This window comes from Alligator mississippiensis, chromosome 7 (assembly GCF_030867095.1).
Source record: "Alligator mississippiensis isolate rAllMis1 chromosome 7, rAllMis1, whole genome shotgun sequence".
Classification (NCBI taxonomy): Eukaryota; Metazoa; Chordata; order Crocodylia; family Alligatoridae; genus Alligator; species Alligator mississippiensis.
In genome coordinates, this window is record NC_081830.1 from 28,290,122 (window position 1) to 28,308,978 (window position 18,857).

The 18,857-nt window shown below is 46.6% G+C and overlaps 1 protein-coding gene and 1 pseudogene across 1 annotated transcript; both read left to right on the forward strand.

Annotated features, from left to right (window-relative positions):
• Window positions 1-460: 460 nt before the first annotated feature.
• Window positions 461-1,408, forward strand: LOC102572585 (olfactory receptor 9S13-like; annotated as a pseudogene).
• Window positions 1,409-13,088: 11,680 nt separating this feature from the next.
• Window positions 13,089-17,291, forward strand: LOC102572353 (olfactory receptor 5I1-like). The gene is made up of 2 exons (XM_014597748.2): window positions 13,089-14,013; window positions 17,215-17,291. The coding sequence occupies exons 1-2, from the start codon at window positions 13,089-13,091 to the stop codon at window positions 17,289-17,291; spliced, it is 1,002 nt and encodes a 333-aa protein (XP_014453234.2).
• The last annotated feature ends 1,566 nt before the right edge of the window (window positions 17,292-18,857 follow it).

Below are 18,857 nucleotides of genomic sequence, written 5' to 3' on the forward strand. Positions count from 1 at the left end.
TACTTGGGTGTGGAGCACAAAAACAGTCCAGCAGCAACCCCATGTTGCATCCTTTCAGCTTAAGATATATACATATATAGACTGGCAGTCACATTCAACCAAACATCACAAGGCTGAATAACACTTCATTCCAAAAGGAGACCTGTGAATAATAGGAGACACTAGAAGACTGTGCTAATATTATTCAAAGGGCATTTTTGCCACTTGTTATTACATGGAGAAGTTGTATGGAGAAAAGTCTTCACTGTAGAAAAGTCAGAATGTCGACAGCATTGCTGTAGATTTATTAAATCTATGTTTAAGTATGCTTCTAACGGCTATGTCACAATGCCCCTTGGTTTCTTGTGTTTTCCCTCAGTAAAAATCATCCCCAAAGGCACTTTAAGCATTCTGCAATCTGTTTTACCACTTAGTTATTTCCTTCATCCTTATACTATTTCCCTACAAGGAAGGACGAGCTATGGAGTCTATGGGAGAGGAGAACCACATAGCTGTGATAGAATTCATCCTGCTGGGATTCAGGAGTGGTCCTGGGACTCAGGTCCTGCCTTTTATGGTGTTCCTTCTGATTTACATGGCAACTGTGCTGGGGAACACCACCATGCTTCTCATGATTCGAATCGACCTTCGCCTTCACACTCCCATGTATTTCTTCCTCATGAATCTATCTCTCTTAGACCTCTGCTACTCCTCAACCATTGCCCCCAAAGCCATGGCCACCTTCTTACAAGGCAGCAAAACCATTTCCTACTATGGATGTGCTGCTCAGCTGTTCTTTTTTGTTCTCTTTATCACCACAGAGGCCTTCATCCTGGCAGCAATGGCATACGATCGTTACACAGCCATCTGTAACCCACTCCTCTATCCTGTCACCATGTCCAAAAGGGCCTGTGTTCAGTTAATTTTGGGCTCCTATATCTGTGGTGGCACCAATTCTATAGTGCAAACAAGCTTCACCTTTGCACTGAGCTACTGTGGAGCTAAAGAAATCAACCATTAGTTCTATGATGTTCTCCCCTTGCTAAGCCTGTCCTGCACAGATATGCACATTAATGAACTGGAAATGTTTGTTTTATCTGGTCTCCTCATAGTGATCACCTCAGGAATCATCCTCGTATCCTACGCCTACATCATCTATGCCATTCTTAGGATTCGCTCTGCCAAGGGCAGGCTCAAGACCTTATCCACCTGCTCCTCCCACATGGTGGCTGTCGCTTTATTTTTTGGGACTGTTTCCTTTATGTATGCCCAGCCGGGTTCTCTGTCTTCCCCACATCAGAGCAAGGTAGTATCTGTGTTTTATAGCCTTGTTACTCCCATGTTGAATCCCATCATCTACAGTCTCAGGAACAAGGATGTGAAAGATGCTTTGAGGAGAATCATGGGTAGGAAAATTCTAACATTATAAAAGCATTAGTCTGTCCTTCTGTCTGTCCATAACACTTTATTTGCACTCTGATTGGTTGTCTGAAAGAACCAATTAGAGTGCTCCAACAGTGTTCCAGACAGGGGGCGGCGGTGTGGCCCCTCAGTCCCCGCTGTCATGGCAGTGCTATCCCTACTGTCCCCCAGCATGGCTGGAGCGTGGGAACAAGGACAGTGGCACTGGAGGCAGTGGCAACATTGGGTGCTGGCCAAGGGGGATGCGGGGATTGTGGGGCAAGCTTGCCCTCATCCCCTCTGCCTGGGAGGTGGTGGAGTGGCAGGGGGAGTTCACGGAGCCGGACAGGGGGACACACAGGGCCGGAGGCAGAGCAGCGGCAGCGCAAGGCAGTGGGTGGTGGCACTCCGACACCCACCCCCCGCAATCATTCTTGATGGGCAGTTGGCTAGTTATTTAAAATAAGCCTCTTCTATGAATGTAGACCTAAACTACACTTCAGAGCAACCAAATCAGAAATAACTAAGAAGTATTTGCATGCTTCTGTTCATCTGTTTGTCTCTATATAATTTTCATTCACAACCATTTTCCCTTTATATTCATATCTATCTGCCTTTTTTAGAGCTTTCCTAAATTATGGTGCATCATTATAGGTATAAATGTTTTATTACCCCATATTTTTTTTAATATCTTTCCCTGGCAGCATCCAGGGAATTGGGACTTTTTTCTAAAAGCACTGTCAGCTGGGGCAGGCAGGGCAGGCATGGGGGGAGGGGCTGGGGGAGCAGGCAGGGGATGGGGCCTGGCAGGGGTCCCCCCATGGTCCCCTCCATGGTCCCCTCCCCTCTATCCTGCCCCCACCCTCTACTTACCAGCTCCAAATCTGGATGCAGCTCCCTGCTGCAGCCACTGGGGAATGCCCAAATCATTGAAGCTCTCTGAATCTTTTCTGAAGATTCAGAGAGCTTTGAATCGATTCAGACCTTTTTATTGGTCCCCTAATTTGATTCAGATTTCAAGATTCAGCCACCGAATCATGCCTCCAAATCAAATCAGCATCCGATTCTTCACACAGCCCTAAAGGTGACCTCCTTTTAATGCTTTACTGTAGAGCAATACACCCTGATATTTCATGAAGGGCTTAAGAAAGGATTAGAAAAAGCATTCACCCTTGCAGTCACCTAAGGTCTTACCACTGACTCCAAAAGGACTGTTTTATGTCAACAAATATCATTTGAACGTTTCAGGTTTTTAAAAAAATGCAACATGCTTTCACCTAAATCAGAAACCAGGCCTCTTAGTTAAACCTGGAGCAATGGGGAAAGACTAAATTGACTCAAAGACTTGAGGAGTGTGGACTAGGAGCACACTAAGACACCTGAGAGAAGAGGATTTCTACAGAGAAACGAGCTGTATTACATACAATAGTTCCCAATCAGCATTTAATCAGTATCCTTTAATGAAAGCCCGTGATTAATGGGTAGGGCCTCGATAAAGTTGTGATATGTATTTTTTATGAAAATCATTACATTTAAGTTATTTTCATGAAAAATGCAATTTGTAACAAAATGTCATGGTATGGCCACTTGCTGGGGAGTTCCCCAACAAGCAGCCATATCATGACATTTCATTGCAACAAGACGGCTGATGCAGGCTAGGGAAAACCTCCCCAGCCAGAAGCCAAAGCCTAGCAGCCCAGTGGAAGGGGAAAGGTTCACAAAAGGGACAGGAGGAGTGCAGAACTGGGTGTTGGGTTGGGGAGGGGATGTATCCTCCTCCACGTGGGAAAAATTGGGCACGGGTGGTTGGGAGCACCTGGCAGCTGCCTTGGCAGACTGCCCTGGCACCAGATAGAGGAGGCACTGTTCACTTCTCTGGGTGGGAAAACTGGGGCATCGGGGGTTGGGTGTGTGGGAGGAGAACACACACATGGAGGATCAAACAACCCCTTTCCTACTGGGTGCCACAGGTGCCTCCCAAGGCATTCCCCAGGTACCCCAATCCCCTAAGCCTCAGTTTTCCTGCCCCAAGTAGCAAACAGCCCTCCCCTTCCTACCACCATGCCTGCCTCTTCCAGTGAGGCTGGAGTGGGGTGAGTTTTTGAGCAGTGGTCAGAGGCCTTGGGAGAAAGGCGTCTGCTGCTGCAATTAAACTTGGTCCTAAACCTGCCCCCTCAGCCATTCAGGGGGTGTGGGGAGGTGCTACACTCTGGGCACAAAAATGGCAGCCCCCACCACAATCAGGCCACAATGTCAGCGAGTTGGGCCTGTGCTTTACACCAGGCCCTATACATAGGCAACGTTCATTGAAAGACTTAGCACGGCATTGGGATTTGTTTTCTGTCCTTCCAAAAAAACAAGCCCCATATATTCTGGCACCACTGTCTAAAAGCAAACAATCCTTCAGGGAATTGTCTCTTCACCAAATCAACATATGCACACGTATGTCACACTTGGGGTTGTGTGTGGTCAAGTGTGTTCTGGTTTTATTTTGTTGTGTATCGTGTTTGTGCTGCATTTCTTGTTTCTTTTAGGACTGGAGAGAACCATCCTCCCAGCACCATTTATTGTGTCCAGGCCCTTTGTCGTAAGCTTCCTTCCAAGGAACCTGTGGAACCAGTTTGGTAACTGTGACCATTTCACCAGGGGTTTCTGACCACCTTTGCATTGATTGGTCTGCAATACAGGCAACCTCCACTTAGCGCTCCTAATTGGTTCCAGAAAAACCGAGCGCTAAGCGAAACAGCGTTAAGCAGAACCCGTTTCCCCATAGGATTTAATGTAAATAAAGATAATTGGTTCCACACCACTCACCGACCCAGACCCCGCGCTCCTGGAGCCCCACCCTGAGTCCTGCCAACCCAGGCCCTGTGCTCCTTCTGGCCCTGGCTGGGCCGCTCCCGGCAAGGCACCACACGGGCTCTGCCAGAGAAGGCATCAGCTCCTCTTAGCCTCATTGTTCCCCCGCTGTGATGGCCCCTGCCGGCCCGCACCCACCGGACACCAGTGCACCTGTGCACAGCCCCAGCTGCCCCACTCGTGGGGCCTGAGTTGGGGCTCTGGTGTGGGGTAAGCAGCCAGGCCACCCACCTGCCCACATCCCGCTTTGCCCAGTGGGGGCGCCCTCCAGGGCACCCAGCACAGGGACAAGCCACAATCACCAGTTCACTGCAGGCTCAGGGGCGGGGGAGCTCTGTGGGCTCGGCTTGCACTGGCTCCTGCTGCCCCGCTGGCGCAGGCCCCATGTTCATGCCCCCAATCTGCCCCTTCTCCCTGCTGCCGCCGTTCCTCCCCACCCGCAGGCCGCTCCAGCACTATGTGCCGGAGCGGACCCTGTACTCCAAGGCCCTGCTAGCCTGGGCTCCAAGCTCATGACCCCCACCCTCCCCTTCTCACTGCTACTGCTCCTCCCCATCTGCTCCAGCACCACATGCTGGAGCAGACCCCAGGCTTCTGCCACCCCTCCCTGGGCTCCCACCCGCTGCCAGTCACCACTTCCCTCACCCTTACTCACTGCCACTGCTTCTCCCCATGCCCACACTGAGCGTTATAGCAAAACACACTCAGTGCTGAGCGAAACTAGGTTGGTATTTTAAATGAGCATTATAACGAAACTGCAGTAAGCGAAACCGCATTAAGCGAGGGTTGCCTGTAGCAGCATTCCAATGAGGCTGCTTTTTGACTTGGGGCCCTGTCATGAGGTCAGAAAAGTATTTAAGGTTGAGGCCACCTGGTCTGGTCTCTCTTTCTTCCTCCTGGGGCTACTGAAGCCTGAGCACTGATTTAGGAGCCAGAGGAGCCTGCTTCTTATGGGACAGGGTCACCCCCCACTCTTCACTGGTGAAGCAAACTGAAGCTATGTGAAGGGAAAGCCTCAGGTACAGGGAGGGAAGATCTGTCTCATGGCCTGAGACCCCTGTTCTCTCCCTCTCCTTTCCCCTCGTCTTCTGGGTTTTGAGTGGGATAATGATGTGTGGAGGGCATCAATCCCTGCATCAAACTGGCCAAGGTTGAAGCCTGGCAGTTTTGCTGTCACACTCTGAGACAGGGCTTGAGAGCCTGGCATGTTTTAGTTGCTTTTGCAACTTTTTGGGGTTCAGCATAGGTGTGTCACTGAAACCTAGCATGTGTCTTGTTGGCTGTTTTGGCCACGCAGGCCTCAAGTGGGAGGATGCCATGAGTATATCCTTCCCTAGTGCACGTTGCCCAGGAATGGGGTCCTGTCCACTACCAGCCATGCAGGCCTTGATTGGGATGATGCCACGAGAGTATCATTCCCTAATGGAGACTGACTAGGAAACAGAGTCCTGGTAGTCACTGTGTTGAGGATTGTAGTGTCTCATCTTGGTGGTAAAGCTGAGATGACATGTCCAGGCTGCAGCCATAAGCCTGGGCCCTTTCTGCTTTTTACAGCTGCTGCATTTCAGCTCACTGGTGTGGAGCTGAACCCCAGCCATATGTTGGCTGGCAGACTTGGGCCAGGGTGAAGCCATGGCACTTTTTGTTGCTTATTCAGACCTCAGTAGTGTATAGGCCTGGTTAGCTTTTTGTTGCCCAGTCCAGGCCAAGTGAAATAGGCCTGGGCTTTCTATTGTCCCTTTTGCAGTTTATTCCCCAACCAAGTACTGTGGTTGGGCGCTAGTGCTAGTTCAGGCCCAAGCCGAAATAGGCCCGACCCCCTGTTTTGTTGTCTTCTAGGTGCTGGTCTTAGCCTAGCAGTGTGGCTGAGGTTATATGTGCAGGCCACAGCCAAGTAGGCCTGGTGCTCTTTCATTGTACGGTCAGGCCTGGGTGCAAGACAGACCTGAGTCCCCCTTTTACTGTTTTACAGAACTTGTCTCAGCATATCTGTATTGCTGAGCCCTGCTGTACATTTGTTTCCTGTATGTCTGGGCCTGGCACATTTTGGGCCTGGCACAGGTTGTTTTTGTGGCTCTGTGTCCCAACCAATGCAGCATGGTTGGTACTGGTTGCTGATCAGGCTCTTTTGCTGTTTGGCTGTTTTTTCTTTGAGTACTCCTTCAGTTTCCTGACCCAGCAGAACTTGGTTTATGACTAAAAACTTTGGGGTGCGATATGCTGATGCAAAATGGAGTTCACCCCTCAAGCCCACCATGTGGAAGTGAGGATCAGTGCTACAGTTTCACAGGGAGCAACCAGGGACCCTTTGCAACGCAGAAGGACCTACGCTGTTTAGCAGCTCTCTACGGTACAGTAGAGCATGGAGCAGCTCATTGGACTCTCCGGTGTGGGACCCGCTTTCCAGCCCATTGCCAAAGGGCAGGTATACGGGTGCAGGACCCCGGAACTACCCTCTGCGGAGTCCCAAATCCCAGACTGCCTGGGCATGAGTAAAGACCCCGCAAAGAGGGTGCCACCTATAGACTTTATTTTGTAGTCTGTAATGTTTTAAAGTTATAGGTAGTGTTTACTTTTGTTTTTCTTTATGCTTTGTAATAAATTAGGTTTTTGTGTTTACACTGCTTACAGGGGAAGGGTGGTTGGTTTTATTGGACACCCTAGTGTTTTATCTAGTGTTTCCCAGGTAGACTGGGTGGGGACTCAAGCCAAGGTAAAAATCCCCAAACTTACACTCAGCCCTTGTTGCTGCTGACAGGTGCTCAGCAGAAGGTTTACACATATAAAGTCTATTTTGTCATATCACCTGAAACTTTCATAAGTCTGTGTTGATTTACCTTCTATACTTCCAGTATCATCACTGGCAGCAGAAGCAGCAGCAACTTCTCCTGCTGTTTCTTTGTCAAAGGTAAGTGAGACTTCTCTTAGAGCAGATAAAGAGCTACTGAAAGGCCACTGCTTTTCTGCCCATCTATCCAATTACCTTTCACACCCTAGATAATTCAATTTCCTGACTGTAAAATGTCACTGAAGGATCTGCTTTTACACTCACTGGATACATCTAGATGTGAAATTAATATGCTCCAGTTACATGTGTGCCTCAGACCACAGCACATTGAGCAAGGTCAGAGCAGCCCTGACTGGCAGGGGCCCAGAGGGTCATCTTTCCATCCCAGGGCTGCTCCAACCTGTGTCGATGTGTTGTGGAGGGGCTGGCTGGGGCATGAGGGTGCTTCATTGTGGAGCTAGCCAGCAGGCAGGCCACATCTGTAGTATTGTGTCTAGTTTGGGGCCTCCTATTAAAGAAACGAGGTGGACTAGTTGAAGAGAGTCCAGCAGAGGGCAACAGAAATGGTCAATGAGCTGTGGGATGTGACTTCTGAGGAGAGACTGGGGGAACTGGGCTTATTTAGTCAGTGCCATAGCAAAGAAGTTTGGCACCTGGGCAAGCTTGCACTGGCAGCCCACCCTTACCCTACACACAGATCTGGGGGCACATGTCCCCCATGCTTGCCTGGGAGTGCACGCAACAGCAGGAGACTCCCTTCCCCCATCCTAACAACCCCCACTCCCCCAAATGAGCAGCTCACGGCTCTGTCCCATGCCCTGCCCTTGCTGGGCAAGGCCTGTTAGCACCCCTTTGCTTTGGCACCTGGGGCACTTGCCCCACTTGCCCCTGCCTTGTTACAGCACTGTATTTAGTGTGAAGAGAAGATGGAAGGGGGATATGATAGCAGCTTTTTAACGTCCTGAAGGGTGGCTCCAAAGAGGATGGAGCAAGACTATTCTCAGTGGTGGCAAATGACAGAACAAGGAGCAGTGGTCTCAAGTTGCAGCAAGAGAAGTTGAAGTTAGATACTAGGAAATACTAGGGAACACTCTCACTTGGAGGATGGTGAAGCACTGGAATGGGTTATCTAGAGAAGTGGTGGAATGTCTATCCTTGGAGGTTTTCAAGGCCAAGCTGGATAAAGCCCTGCTTGGGATGATCTAATTGGGAATGGTCCTGTTTTGATCAGGGGGTTAGACTAGATGGCCTCCTGAGGTCCTTTCCAACCCTCATCTTGTATGATTTTATCAGGCTGAAAAGGTAGTAATCAATGATTAAAAGTCTACTTGGCAGCTTGTATCAACTGGAATGCCCAGGGGCCTGGTCCTTCGGCTGGTTTATTTTAATATCTTCATCAACAACCTGGAAGATGATATAGATTGCACCCTCAGCAAGTCTGCAGATGACACCAAGCTGGGGGGTAGCAGATAAACTGGGGGTAGGGCTGAGATTCAGAGAGACCTCAACAATCAAGAGTATTGAATGAAAAAAATCTCATGAGGTTCAGTAAGGGCAAGTGCAAAGTCCTGGACTTGGGATGAAACAATCCCATGCTGGGGCCTGACTGGCTAACCAGCAGCTCTGCAGAAAAGGATCTGGGGGTTACAGTGGACAATAAGATAAATATGAGTGATAAATAACAGTCTGCCTTTCTTGCAAAGTAGGCTAATGTAAGACTGGGCTTCTTTAGTAGGAGCACTGCCAGTAGATCGAGGCAAGTGATTCTTCCACTCTATTTGGCACTGATGAGGCCACACTTGGAGTACTATGTCTAGTTTCAGGCCCCACAATACACAAAGGAAGCAGAGAAATGGACAATGGAAATGGTTAGGGGGTTGCAGCACATGACTTTTGAGGAGAAGCTGAGGGAACTGGGTATATTTAGTCTGGAGAAGAAAACACTGAGGAGAGATTAAATAGCAGCCTTCAACTACCTTAAAGCTGTTACAGAAGATCATGGAACAGGATGGTTCTCAGTTATGGTGGATGACAGAACAAGAAACAATGGTCTCAAGTTACAGCAAGGGAAATTTAGGCTGGATATGAGGAAAAAAATTCTCACTAGGAGGATAGTGAAGCACTGGAATGGATAGAGGGGTGGTGGAATCTCCACCCTTGGAGGTTTTTTAAAACCTGGACATAAAAAGCCTTGGATGAGATGGTCTAGTGGGGGATGACTCTGTTTTGAACAGGGGTTTGGACTAGATGTGACCTCCTGGCAGGTCCCTTTCAACTCGTATTTTCTATGTTTCTATGGCTCTATCACCATCAAATTAAACATGCAGACAAAAGGTGACCATCCAAAAGCATGCTCCCTTGACCTTCATTCAGCATTGTTTTGTGATTTAGTGACAAATTTCTTTGAACTCCTTATTTACATGTTTTACACTCAACTCAATATGGTTTTCATCATTAGTGCAGTATGTCATTAACCTACATTTGGTGGTAAAATTAGCAAGTGACTATGGACTGTCTGGACCCATGCCTAACTTTATTTGCTCTAAGCTAATTGTGCAAGGGGTGGGAATGGTCATGATTTCTCAATTAAGACTTGTGAACCTGCCCATCAATTGTGAGGCTTTCAAAGGTTTACTTCTGCACCAGGTGGCAGTTTGTACACCATTAGTTTTTATTTTCTTCAGCTCTTTAGTTTCTTTCACAGTTACATATTCCACATCTTGTTGACTGAACAAATGAAAACACATTCAACCTTTCCCTATATATGCATTGTAACACATGGCGCCTTCCGATTAAGGCACATTCCTGCTTATATGCATCCAGTACAAGCTCAGCAGGTTGGCAAATAGTGCCATGTGATCAATTGCCACATAATGAGCTGGTTTGCATGCAGGGTGTTGCTTAAGAAGACATTGGTGCTCTTTCTTAGGGTCTCAGACTGACCAGCCAAGCACCCATCCAAGAGGAACAATGGGATACATTTCTGGTTCTTTACGTTCCCACGTGACCCAAGCAAAAAATTCACAAGCTGTCATGGGATACGGATCTAGCTAGGTTACCCACCCTGGCCTTAGCTCTGGGGGTTTAACCCTCTTGTCCACTTCCCCATTTTCACATGTTCTGTCTTACGTGAAGACTTAAAACACTTTTACTTGGGTGCACTCTAATACCCATAGCATATTTTGTCCCAGTTCTACGTCTCTTAGGTCAGTATTTTCCCTTTTCTCCCTACAGCCAGAGTTCATACTGTCACTTGATGAATTTTAGCTTGAACAGTATTAATCACACGCTGACTCTAGAAACCTTCAGTTCCGTGGACTGGCACATTGTTTAGCTTATTCCTTACAATCTCTAGGTCCATGCTCTTCAAACTCCAGGGTCTGTATTAACTGCTCCCAAACCTTGGCCAGTGCTGTCTCTCTCCAACCTTCCTTTCAGGTTTTGACTACCAGTCAGTATTTTCACCCAGGGTTTCAAAGGACTTTGTAAAGTTCAGAGAAATCTACTACTACTACTTCTAGTCTGGCTCCTAGCCACCCTGGGCTGTGGGATTTCCTCATCTTACATGGGGCTAAAGCCAATCTGCCTGGATGTCCAGCTGTGTGTGCACACCCACTAAATGTGGGGAACATAGTTCTAAGTGATTGGTCTTAGCTACTGCCAGAGCTGTAACAGGCAATGGGTGGTGAGTGAGCAAAAAGATTACTGAGGACTGTGGCAAGGGGGTACCAAGGGGAGAGTCTGGGATCAGCCTCTGGTCTCCTTTCCTTACCACTCACAGAATGCCCATTAGCCAGTGCCTCTCCCCTTCCTTTCCTCTCCAGCCACCACATCTGCTCCTTCTTCCCATTGCCCACTCTCCAGCTGGCTTTCCTCCTCCACTACCTCTCTGTTTTCTTTGGCCAGTTCCCCACTGTCTCCTGTCCCCTGCATTCTCTCCTCCAGCAGCATCTTTCTGGGGAAGAGAGGCTCTGGGGAAACAAAGGCTTTGCTCTCAGTCTTGGGGTGAGAAGTATCTGCTCGTCTGTAATTTGGGCAAGATCTGGGAGCTGCCTCAGGACGTGCACAGTGACAGAGCTGCCTGCTTGTGAGCCAGGCCCTGAGGAGTTGGGGCTTGAAGATATGACCTACAAAAGGTCAAATCTAACTTCCTACTTTCTTCTCCAGTCCATTTCCCAAAAAGCTCACAGCCTCAAGGGCAGGCAGCACCTGAAACACAGGCAGGTAGGCACAGAGAAAAAGGGCCAAGGAGAGAGAATAAGATCACCATGAGGATCTTAATGCCAGCTTTGTCTGACTGCTGTTCCTATGGATGAGATATGTTTTCATTGCATTCATCCAGGGACTTCTATCTAGTGCCTCTCTAGGTCTCTCTTGAGCTGGTCCGTAGGGCTGAGACTGAAAACACACTTCTGTCATCAGGGAGTGCCTCAGTGTAGTCCTGAGTGCTCATGGAGCACCTTTCCTCCAGGGACCTCAAGGCCCTTTGCAAGGAAGGGAAGAACCAGTCTCCTCCTGTTGCACAAATTCTACCTTTCAGCCACATTTAATACCATTCCCTTCAATATAACTGCGTTACCAGTCCCGGCACTTGAGCTTGACAGAAAGGAATTCTAGGGCAGTAAAGATCCCAGGTCATTTAGCAATGTTAAGGTATATTTGCTACTCGAATCCTTGGATTAGGTGGCAGTGAAATGTGCCAACCTTTGAATACAAGAGCAGCTGACCCAGTTCCAGAAGGCGTTGCATGAGATTGAGCTGAATGAAGCTGGGGTAAGTTTTCCTTTCAGATACCTGTCAGATAGGGAGGAGAAGGCACTGGGAAGCTTTTCAGTGTGCTAGTGATAGTGCTGTGGAAGAGGAAAAAGTGACAAAAAACAGAAGACATTTCATTCGCCTTCTCTTTTCCATAGAGGAAGGCTTTTGATGAGTATGTGTATGCCGACTGAATCTGGCTTTTTTTTTTGTGTTGTTATGTTTTGGTAATACAGCTGTTCATTTCTTTCTTTACTGAAAATTCTTACTTTTAATTGAAAAACAATGATTTCTCAGCCAAAAACTGTATAATTAATAAAACCCCAACTACTGCTATTCCTAAGGACACTGTTCTTTATTTAGTTTTTAGGGGGGAGGGGTTATGCATTAATTAATGTGTGTATCTATTTTCCTAGCATTGGAAAGTCATCAGTGCATGTGAAAATATTTCTTTCATCTTATCCCAGGATTCCATCAGAAAAAAATGCTGGAATTGCTCAAAACAAAACATCTAGGCATACTGCATATTTCTCCATGAATATGAGAAAAGAAGGTAGAAAGGTGAGCTTAATGGGCCAGTCTTTACTGAGCAACCAGTCCTTTCCCTTCTGCTTACAAGAGGTTGGTATTTTCAGGGGCACCAAAGGAGTTTGGGGCAGACTTTTCTAAGCACAAGAACCCAGGTAGATATAGGTAGGCACGCAGGCAGATGTTCAAAATCATCTTGGTTCCAACCTGCATTGATTTCACTCATACTGAGCTGAGAGTCCATGGAGGTAATTATAGGATATAACCCACTGTTTGGTTATGGTACATGCGCCACACTTGTTCAGCTGCCATCCATTGAACCTGCAGACTCATCCTTTTGAGTATTTGTTGAGTACTTGTTCATTCTGGCATCCACAGAAAGAAATATGCTCTACTTCATTGAAAAGTTACTGGGTTTGGAGCACAAAAACAGTCACACCACATCCCCATATTGCAGCCTCTCAGTTTGAGATATATGCATGTAAAGATGGGAAGTCACATTCTGCCAAACAGAACAAGGCTGAATAATACTTAATTCCAAAAGGAAACCTGAGAATGACGAAAGGTACTATAAGATTGTTCTACTATTATCCTGAGGCACACAAGTCTAAATTGAAGAAACTTTCTAAGGGTTCTGTCACAATGCCCTTTGCTTTCTTACACTTTACCTCCGCAAGAATCAGTTTCAACAGGACATTAAGTAATCTGCAGTCTCTTTCGCCACTTTGCTTTGTCTGTTGTCCTTACCCTATTTTTTCCCGCACAGGAGAGATGAGCTATGGCATCTGTGGGAGAGGAGAACCAAACAGCACTGACAGAATTCATCCTCCTGGGATTTAGGAGTGGTCCTGGGAATCAGGTGCTGCCTTTTGTGGTGTTCTTTGTGATTTACATGACAACCGTGCTAGGGAACATTATCTTGGTTCTCATCATTCGCATCGACCCTCGCCTTCACACCCCCATGTATTTCTTCCTCATGAACCTGTCTCTCTTAGACCTCTGCTACTCCTCTACCATTGCCCCCAAAGCCATGGACAGCTTCCTGCGAGGCAGGAAAACCATTTCCTACAATGGATGTGCTGCACAGTTATTCTTTTTTGCTCTCTTTGGCAGCACAGAAACATTCATCCTGGCAGCAATGGCATATGACCGATACATAGCCATCTGCAACCCACTCCTCTATCCTGTCACCATGTCCAAAAGAGTCTGCTTTCAGCTCATCATGGGATCCTATATCAGTGCTGGCACAACTTCTATAGTGCAAACCAGCTTCACCTTTGCACTGAGCTACTGTAGAGCTAAAGAAATCAACCATTTCTTCTGTGATGTTCTCCCCTTGCTAAGCCTCTCCTGCACTGATAAACACATCAACGTACTGCTATTATTTGTTTTATCTGGCCTCGTCATAGTGTGCACCTCAGGAATCATCCTCATCTCCTATGCCTACATCATCTATGCCATTCTCAGGATTCGCTCTGCCAAGGGAAGGCTCAAGACCTTATCCACCTGCTCCTCCCACATGGTGGCTGTGGCTTTATTTTTTGGGACTATCTCCTTTATGTATGCCCAGCCGGGTTCTCTGTCTTCCCCACATCGGAGCAAGGTGGTGTCTGTGTTCTACACCCTTGTCATCCCCATGTTGAATCCTTTCATCTACAGCCTCAGGAACAAAGATGTGAAAGATGCTTTGAGGAAGACTATAAGTGGGATAATGACTTCAAAGTAAGGCTGTTCTGTGAATAAAGAGCTAAACTACACCTCAGAACACTCAAGTGAGAAATAATAAATATTTGCATGCATCTGTCTGTCTCTCTGAATTTTCATTAGTGCCCAACTCTCCCTCTATATTCATACATTTTTAGGCCTCTCCTAATAATTAAATGTGTAATTAAATGTATAAATGTTTTATTACAGTATAACATTTTGATTGACATTTTTTCTTTCAAATTTTAATTCCTTTTATTTTTTTAAGTGCTTCTCACCCCAAAGTGTAGATCAAAACTGCCTTGAGTTTTAAGAAACACTTGCTTTCTAAGCACAGATATCACACCTGAAATCATTACAAGATAATGCTGATCTTGAATCTAATTGTATTTCCCCTTCTCTGCTTATGTGTATGTATGGCCATTTCCTTTAGTGGCTGACTCCACAGCTAAAAACCCTATCATTTCAAGAAGGGCTTAAGAAAGGATTAGCACAAGTATTCATCCTTGCAGTCAGCTACAGTTTTACCATTTACTCCAATGGGACTCTGTTATGCAAACAAAGAGTATTTTAATTCTTCAGCTGGTATTTTCAGGTTTCCCCACTGGAGGTAGTTGCTCAGTTCTCAGTGGAACATAACTGTGGCTGGCAAACAAGCATTGTCCTTTGTTCAGGACTTAGGAAAACTGAGCCCAGAGGCAAACAGGGAAGCTGGGCAGCTACTACACATTGGAACAGCTGGGACATCTGGCCACTAGTGCTTCCAGCATGGCTGTGTACCTGCATGGGCAGCTGTTCTTTTTCCATCCTCGCTCCAACTCAGCACCTAGGGCTGCTCTCTCTCCACCTCCTCTGCTTTACTACCAGCAGGTACACATGCAGGATGAAATTATTTTGCCAAGGGGGAAATAGATTTACAAACTGCCCAAAGGTACTAAAACTTGTAGGAAGACAATAGTGCCCATTTACGCATAAAAACTGCAAGAGGAATTACCCTCTGTCCCGCAGGACACCAACACCCCTTCCCATGGGAGAATAGCATCTCTATGGGCCAAGACCCATGCTTGTGCCCAGCTTTTTAAACTAGCCACAGTGGCACTTAGAAACTTTTTTATCCAGGTAATCACACTGGCTAAATCCTTCCATGAAAACTCAATTGGATGCAAAACTAGTGCTCTGAGCATCGACCAATTTATAACCAGCTCTACCTGTCAGGCATGATTTTGTAGCATGCTTATTCATTGTCATCCAACAACCTATTCATTGAAAGAAGCATGTCAGTGTGCCACAGCTTCTGGTTATTCAGCAGGGACTAACACTTCCCTTCCCAAGATCCAAACCTTGCAGTTTAGCACTGGGAGTGCAAAGGATTTGAATCATTATCTTCCTTGGAGTTTCTCCAGCCACTGGAAGCATTGAGCACTCAGCTCTGGCTGACTGCCCTCCTGGTTGGAGAAGAAAGCTTTGAGATCAGAAACTGCAAGGGTTTAACCATTAGCAGATCCAGGATTGCTGCAATAGAGGTGCAGTCCCAAACTTTTGGCTGTTCAGTGACACATGCTCAGTGAAGACTGCCCATTATATCTGTGCCACAAAGCCAAACAGGGTGTTGCCAAGGCCCCTCACTATGATCCTGGATGCCAGTGAGCTCTCAGAGCTCACCAGCACATCACTGCAGCTCTGCGTGTGCTGTGAACTTCCCAGGGCAGGGGCTGCCTGGAGTCCCTGCTTTCACAGTTCCAGAGCCTACTTCTGTTCATTCTTCCCCTCCCTCCTTCTCCTTCTCCCCACTCCTGCAGCCCCTTGAAATTCAGCAGAATGGAAAAGAAGGGGATGAGCATCGGCAACTTATCATTTAAGTAAAAGCCCCTGAGCTCTGTGAAAGCAGGGGCAGGGGCTGCTGCTCCTCATCCCCTCCTTTCTCCTGCTACCAAATCTAGTGAGGAGGGGCAGGAAGAGCAAAGAGTAGCTGGCTTTGGAGCTGCTGGAAAGCAGGGACTTTAGGCAGATCAGCCTGTGAGCTCATAGTGTTCACATCATATGGGGAGCTCCCAGCGGGAGCTGTGCTAACTTGCCTGTGAGCTCTAGATGCTCTCTGTGCATGCCACACACAGACAAAGGGAGATGTGACCATGTCGCTCCATCCCCTCTGGATCCATCTGGAGGAGGAAGGCTTTGTGTGTATTTCTAGTATAACTATTATACACCAGGATTTAAATCAAAGAAAACTGTAAATGGAGAAGAGACACCAGTAGGAAGAAAATGAAAAAAATCTTTCTTGAGGAATTCCCCCAGTTTGGATCTGTTCAGGCTGCAATGGTCTGCTCTTTTCAAAGCTGAGCTTAGGATAAGAAGGAGTCCAGCACCTACAAAGGGTTGGCTTGAGGAAAGCAGTGTAGGGAGTGGATTGTGAGAAGGGAGAAGCTGCCTCTCAGAGGGACAGACACCCACAGGACTCTGACATCAACTTCCTTGAGTCCCTGAAAATGTCCAGGATGGGCAGTGTCTCCTATTCCTCACTTCTTCTTATGGCTTAGGATGACAGCATGGTAATAGTGTGTATCAATCAATAGATATTCAGGGACTCAAACTGGATAGAAAACAGAGGTACAGACTGTAACAAACTAGGGGCTGAGGAGTTGGGAGTGAAACAACTGTCCTGGAAATCTGTTCTCTTCCTTCCGGCAAAGATTTGAGGAGAAAGATGAGGAGGAGCTGCAGCTCTTAGAGTTTGCTGAATCCAACCAGGATGAAGTTGGTAATAGGTGTGCAATTTGCTGCTGCCATGGAAGATGTTGCCAAGATTAAACTATATTTTGTTCCTTTGCAAGAGCATATAAATGAAGCTAGGTTTGATTTCTACCCCTATAGAAGTATAGAAAAGTTCTTTGAAGAGTTGTGTTGTGGGACAGGGCAAATGATGATTGCTTCAGATGGTCACTGGATGTCACTGCTATTCAGAAAAATCCTAAAGCAAACCAGAAATTTTCATGTTGGAAACTCGGTGCTTGCCTGAAAGACAGAGATTCAGGATGTTTGGATTTTCAGAAGTCACAAGAAACAAAAACCATGGTATTGAAATGCCATAGGAAGTTAGGGCCCTATTTCTATCTTTTTTTTCTGGTTTGAGACTCAGATACAAGTTGCACATCTAATAAACACACACATATTACAATGTATCAGTCTTCTGAGAGATGAAGTATCAAGAGCTGTCCTCTCAGGGCTGCTGCATTTCGTACATCCTGCACATAACATAGCTCGTGCCCAAATCATTTAACATCTCTAGTTCCACCAATATGCATGAACAGTACTGTTCATCCTGCCTCATGAAGCCTGCATAGAAGTGTTTATACTGTTGTTATGAAGACACAGAAATCATTCACTGGGGACTTTTATAATTGGTAAAATATAGTTTCCATGATACAAGAATAGAAAACCATTGATGTAATGAAAGCCACTAGTGGTGAATTAAAACCAAACCAAATCAATTCCAATTAAAAATAAGGTCCACATTGTTAAAAAAAGAGGGGAAGCAACCATTAGAAGGAGCTACTAGAGGAAGGGATATATTGTCCCCCTATGGAAGTCTTAAATCCATATTGGGTTCCCTTCTGGTAGATGCGGCTTACTCACATGTTAGTCAAATAGAAGCAAGGGGAGGGAGGTTCATGGTCTGTGCCACATTGCTTATACTGGGACAGTGATTCTCAGCCAGGGTGGCATGCACCCTGGGTTACCTTGAGATATTTTCAATGGTGCCATGTCATATTAGCACTATTAGGTCTGCAATGGAAATTCTCACCTAGAGATAGAATATTCTCACCTACACAAACCTAGATTCCCACCTAGATAAACCCAATGGGCAGAGCATATGCCTTCCCCTTCTCCCTTGTCTCTCCACCCCCAGAATGGGTATGTTGGCAGTCACTCAGGGAGCTGGCCTGAAGCATTTGATTAGCAAGAAAATTCATCTGCATAAGTCCCACCTATACTAACTGATGTGCCACAGCATCATCATTCAAGACTTCACTGAGCATGGCACTCCTTAACCTGTGTTATGTGCTCTGGAAGCCTAAGAGCTTGATGCCCCAAGGCAAAGAAATGAGACATTCCATGGAGGATGTGCTTTTCAGACCTCATCTGTAAACCGTGTACTGCCATTTCCAGGCCCAGGAGATAAGCAGACTTTGGTGGGAATGGATAGATCTTAGGAGCTGGCATGATATGTGACAGCACACCTTTGGGATGGACAGATCCTTGAGATTTGTGCTGACCTGGCCCCATTATTTGCATGACAAGTCACCAGCATGAGGGCACCCCAGACCATTAAGAAGTGGGTAGAAATTGTCATTTGACATCTCAAAATGCCTGACAGCCTCCAGCCTCTAGTTTGTTGATAACTGCTTAAGCATGGTTAAGTCCACAGCTATAGTGGCCATTTGGATCGTGTACCCTGCCATCTAGAAGAAGTTAGCACCATAGTTCATCCACTTCACCATCACAGGGCTTCTTATGCCTGGATTTGCCAGTACTGCATTTCCAGAGTGTATGAGTTTCATTCAAGGCATCCAAGTACATTTGTGGCCAAGAGCCCAGCACAAATCATTTGGATGTTTATAATGTTTAAAAATGCTTGTTTTCTTGGTTTACAACCACATTAATATATTGTCCCTTACATTACTAGATGGTGTCTTACTCCTAACCTGTGTCCCTGCACTGGAAGTAGTTAACCAAGATTCTTACAAGAATGCTCTGATAGTTGTGATGTTCAGGAAACTGAGTGTCAGAGGTATGACTGGGATGTAAGAGGTCAGGGCTTGACCATAGCGGGTCCCTACACAGA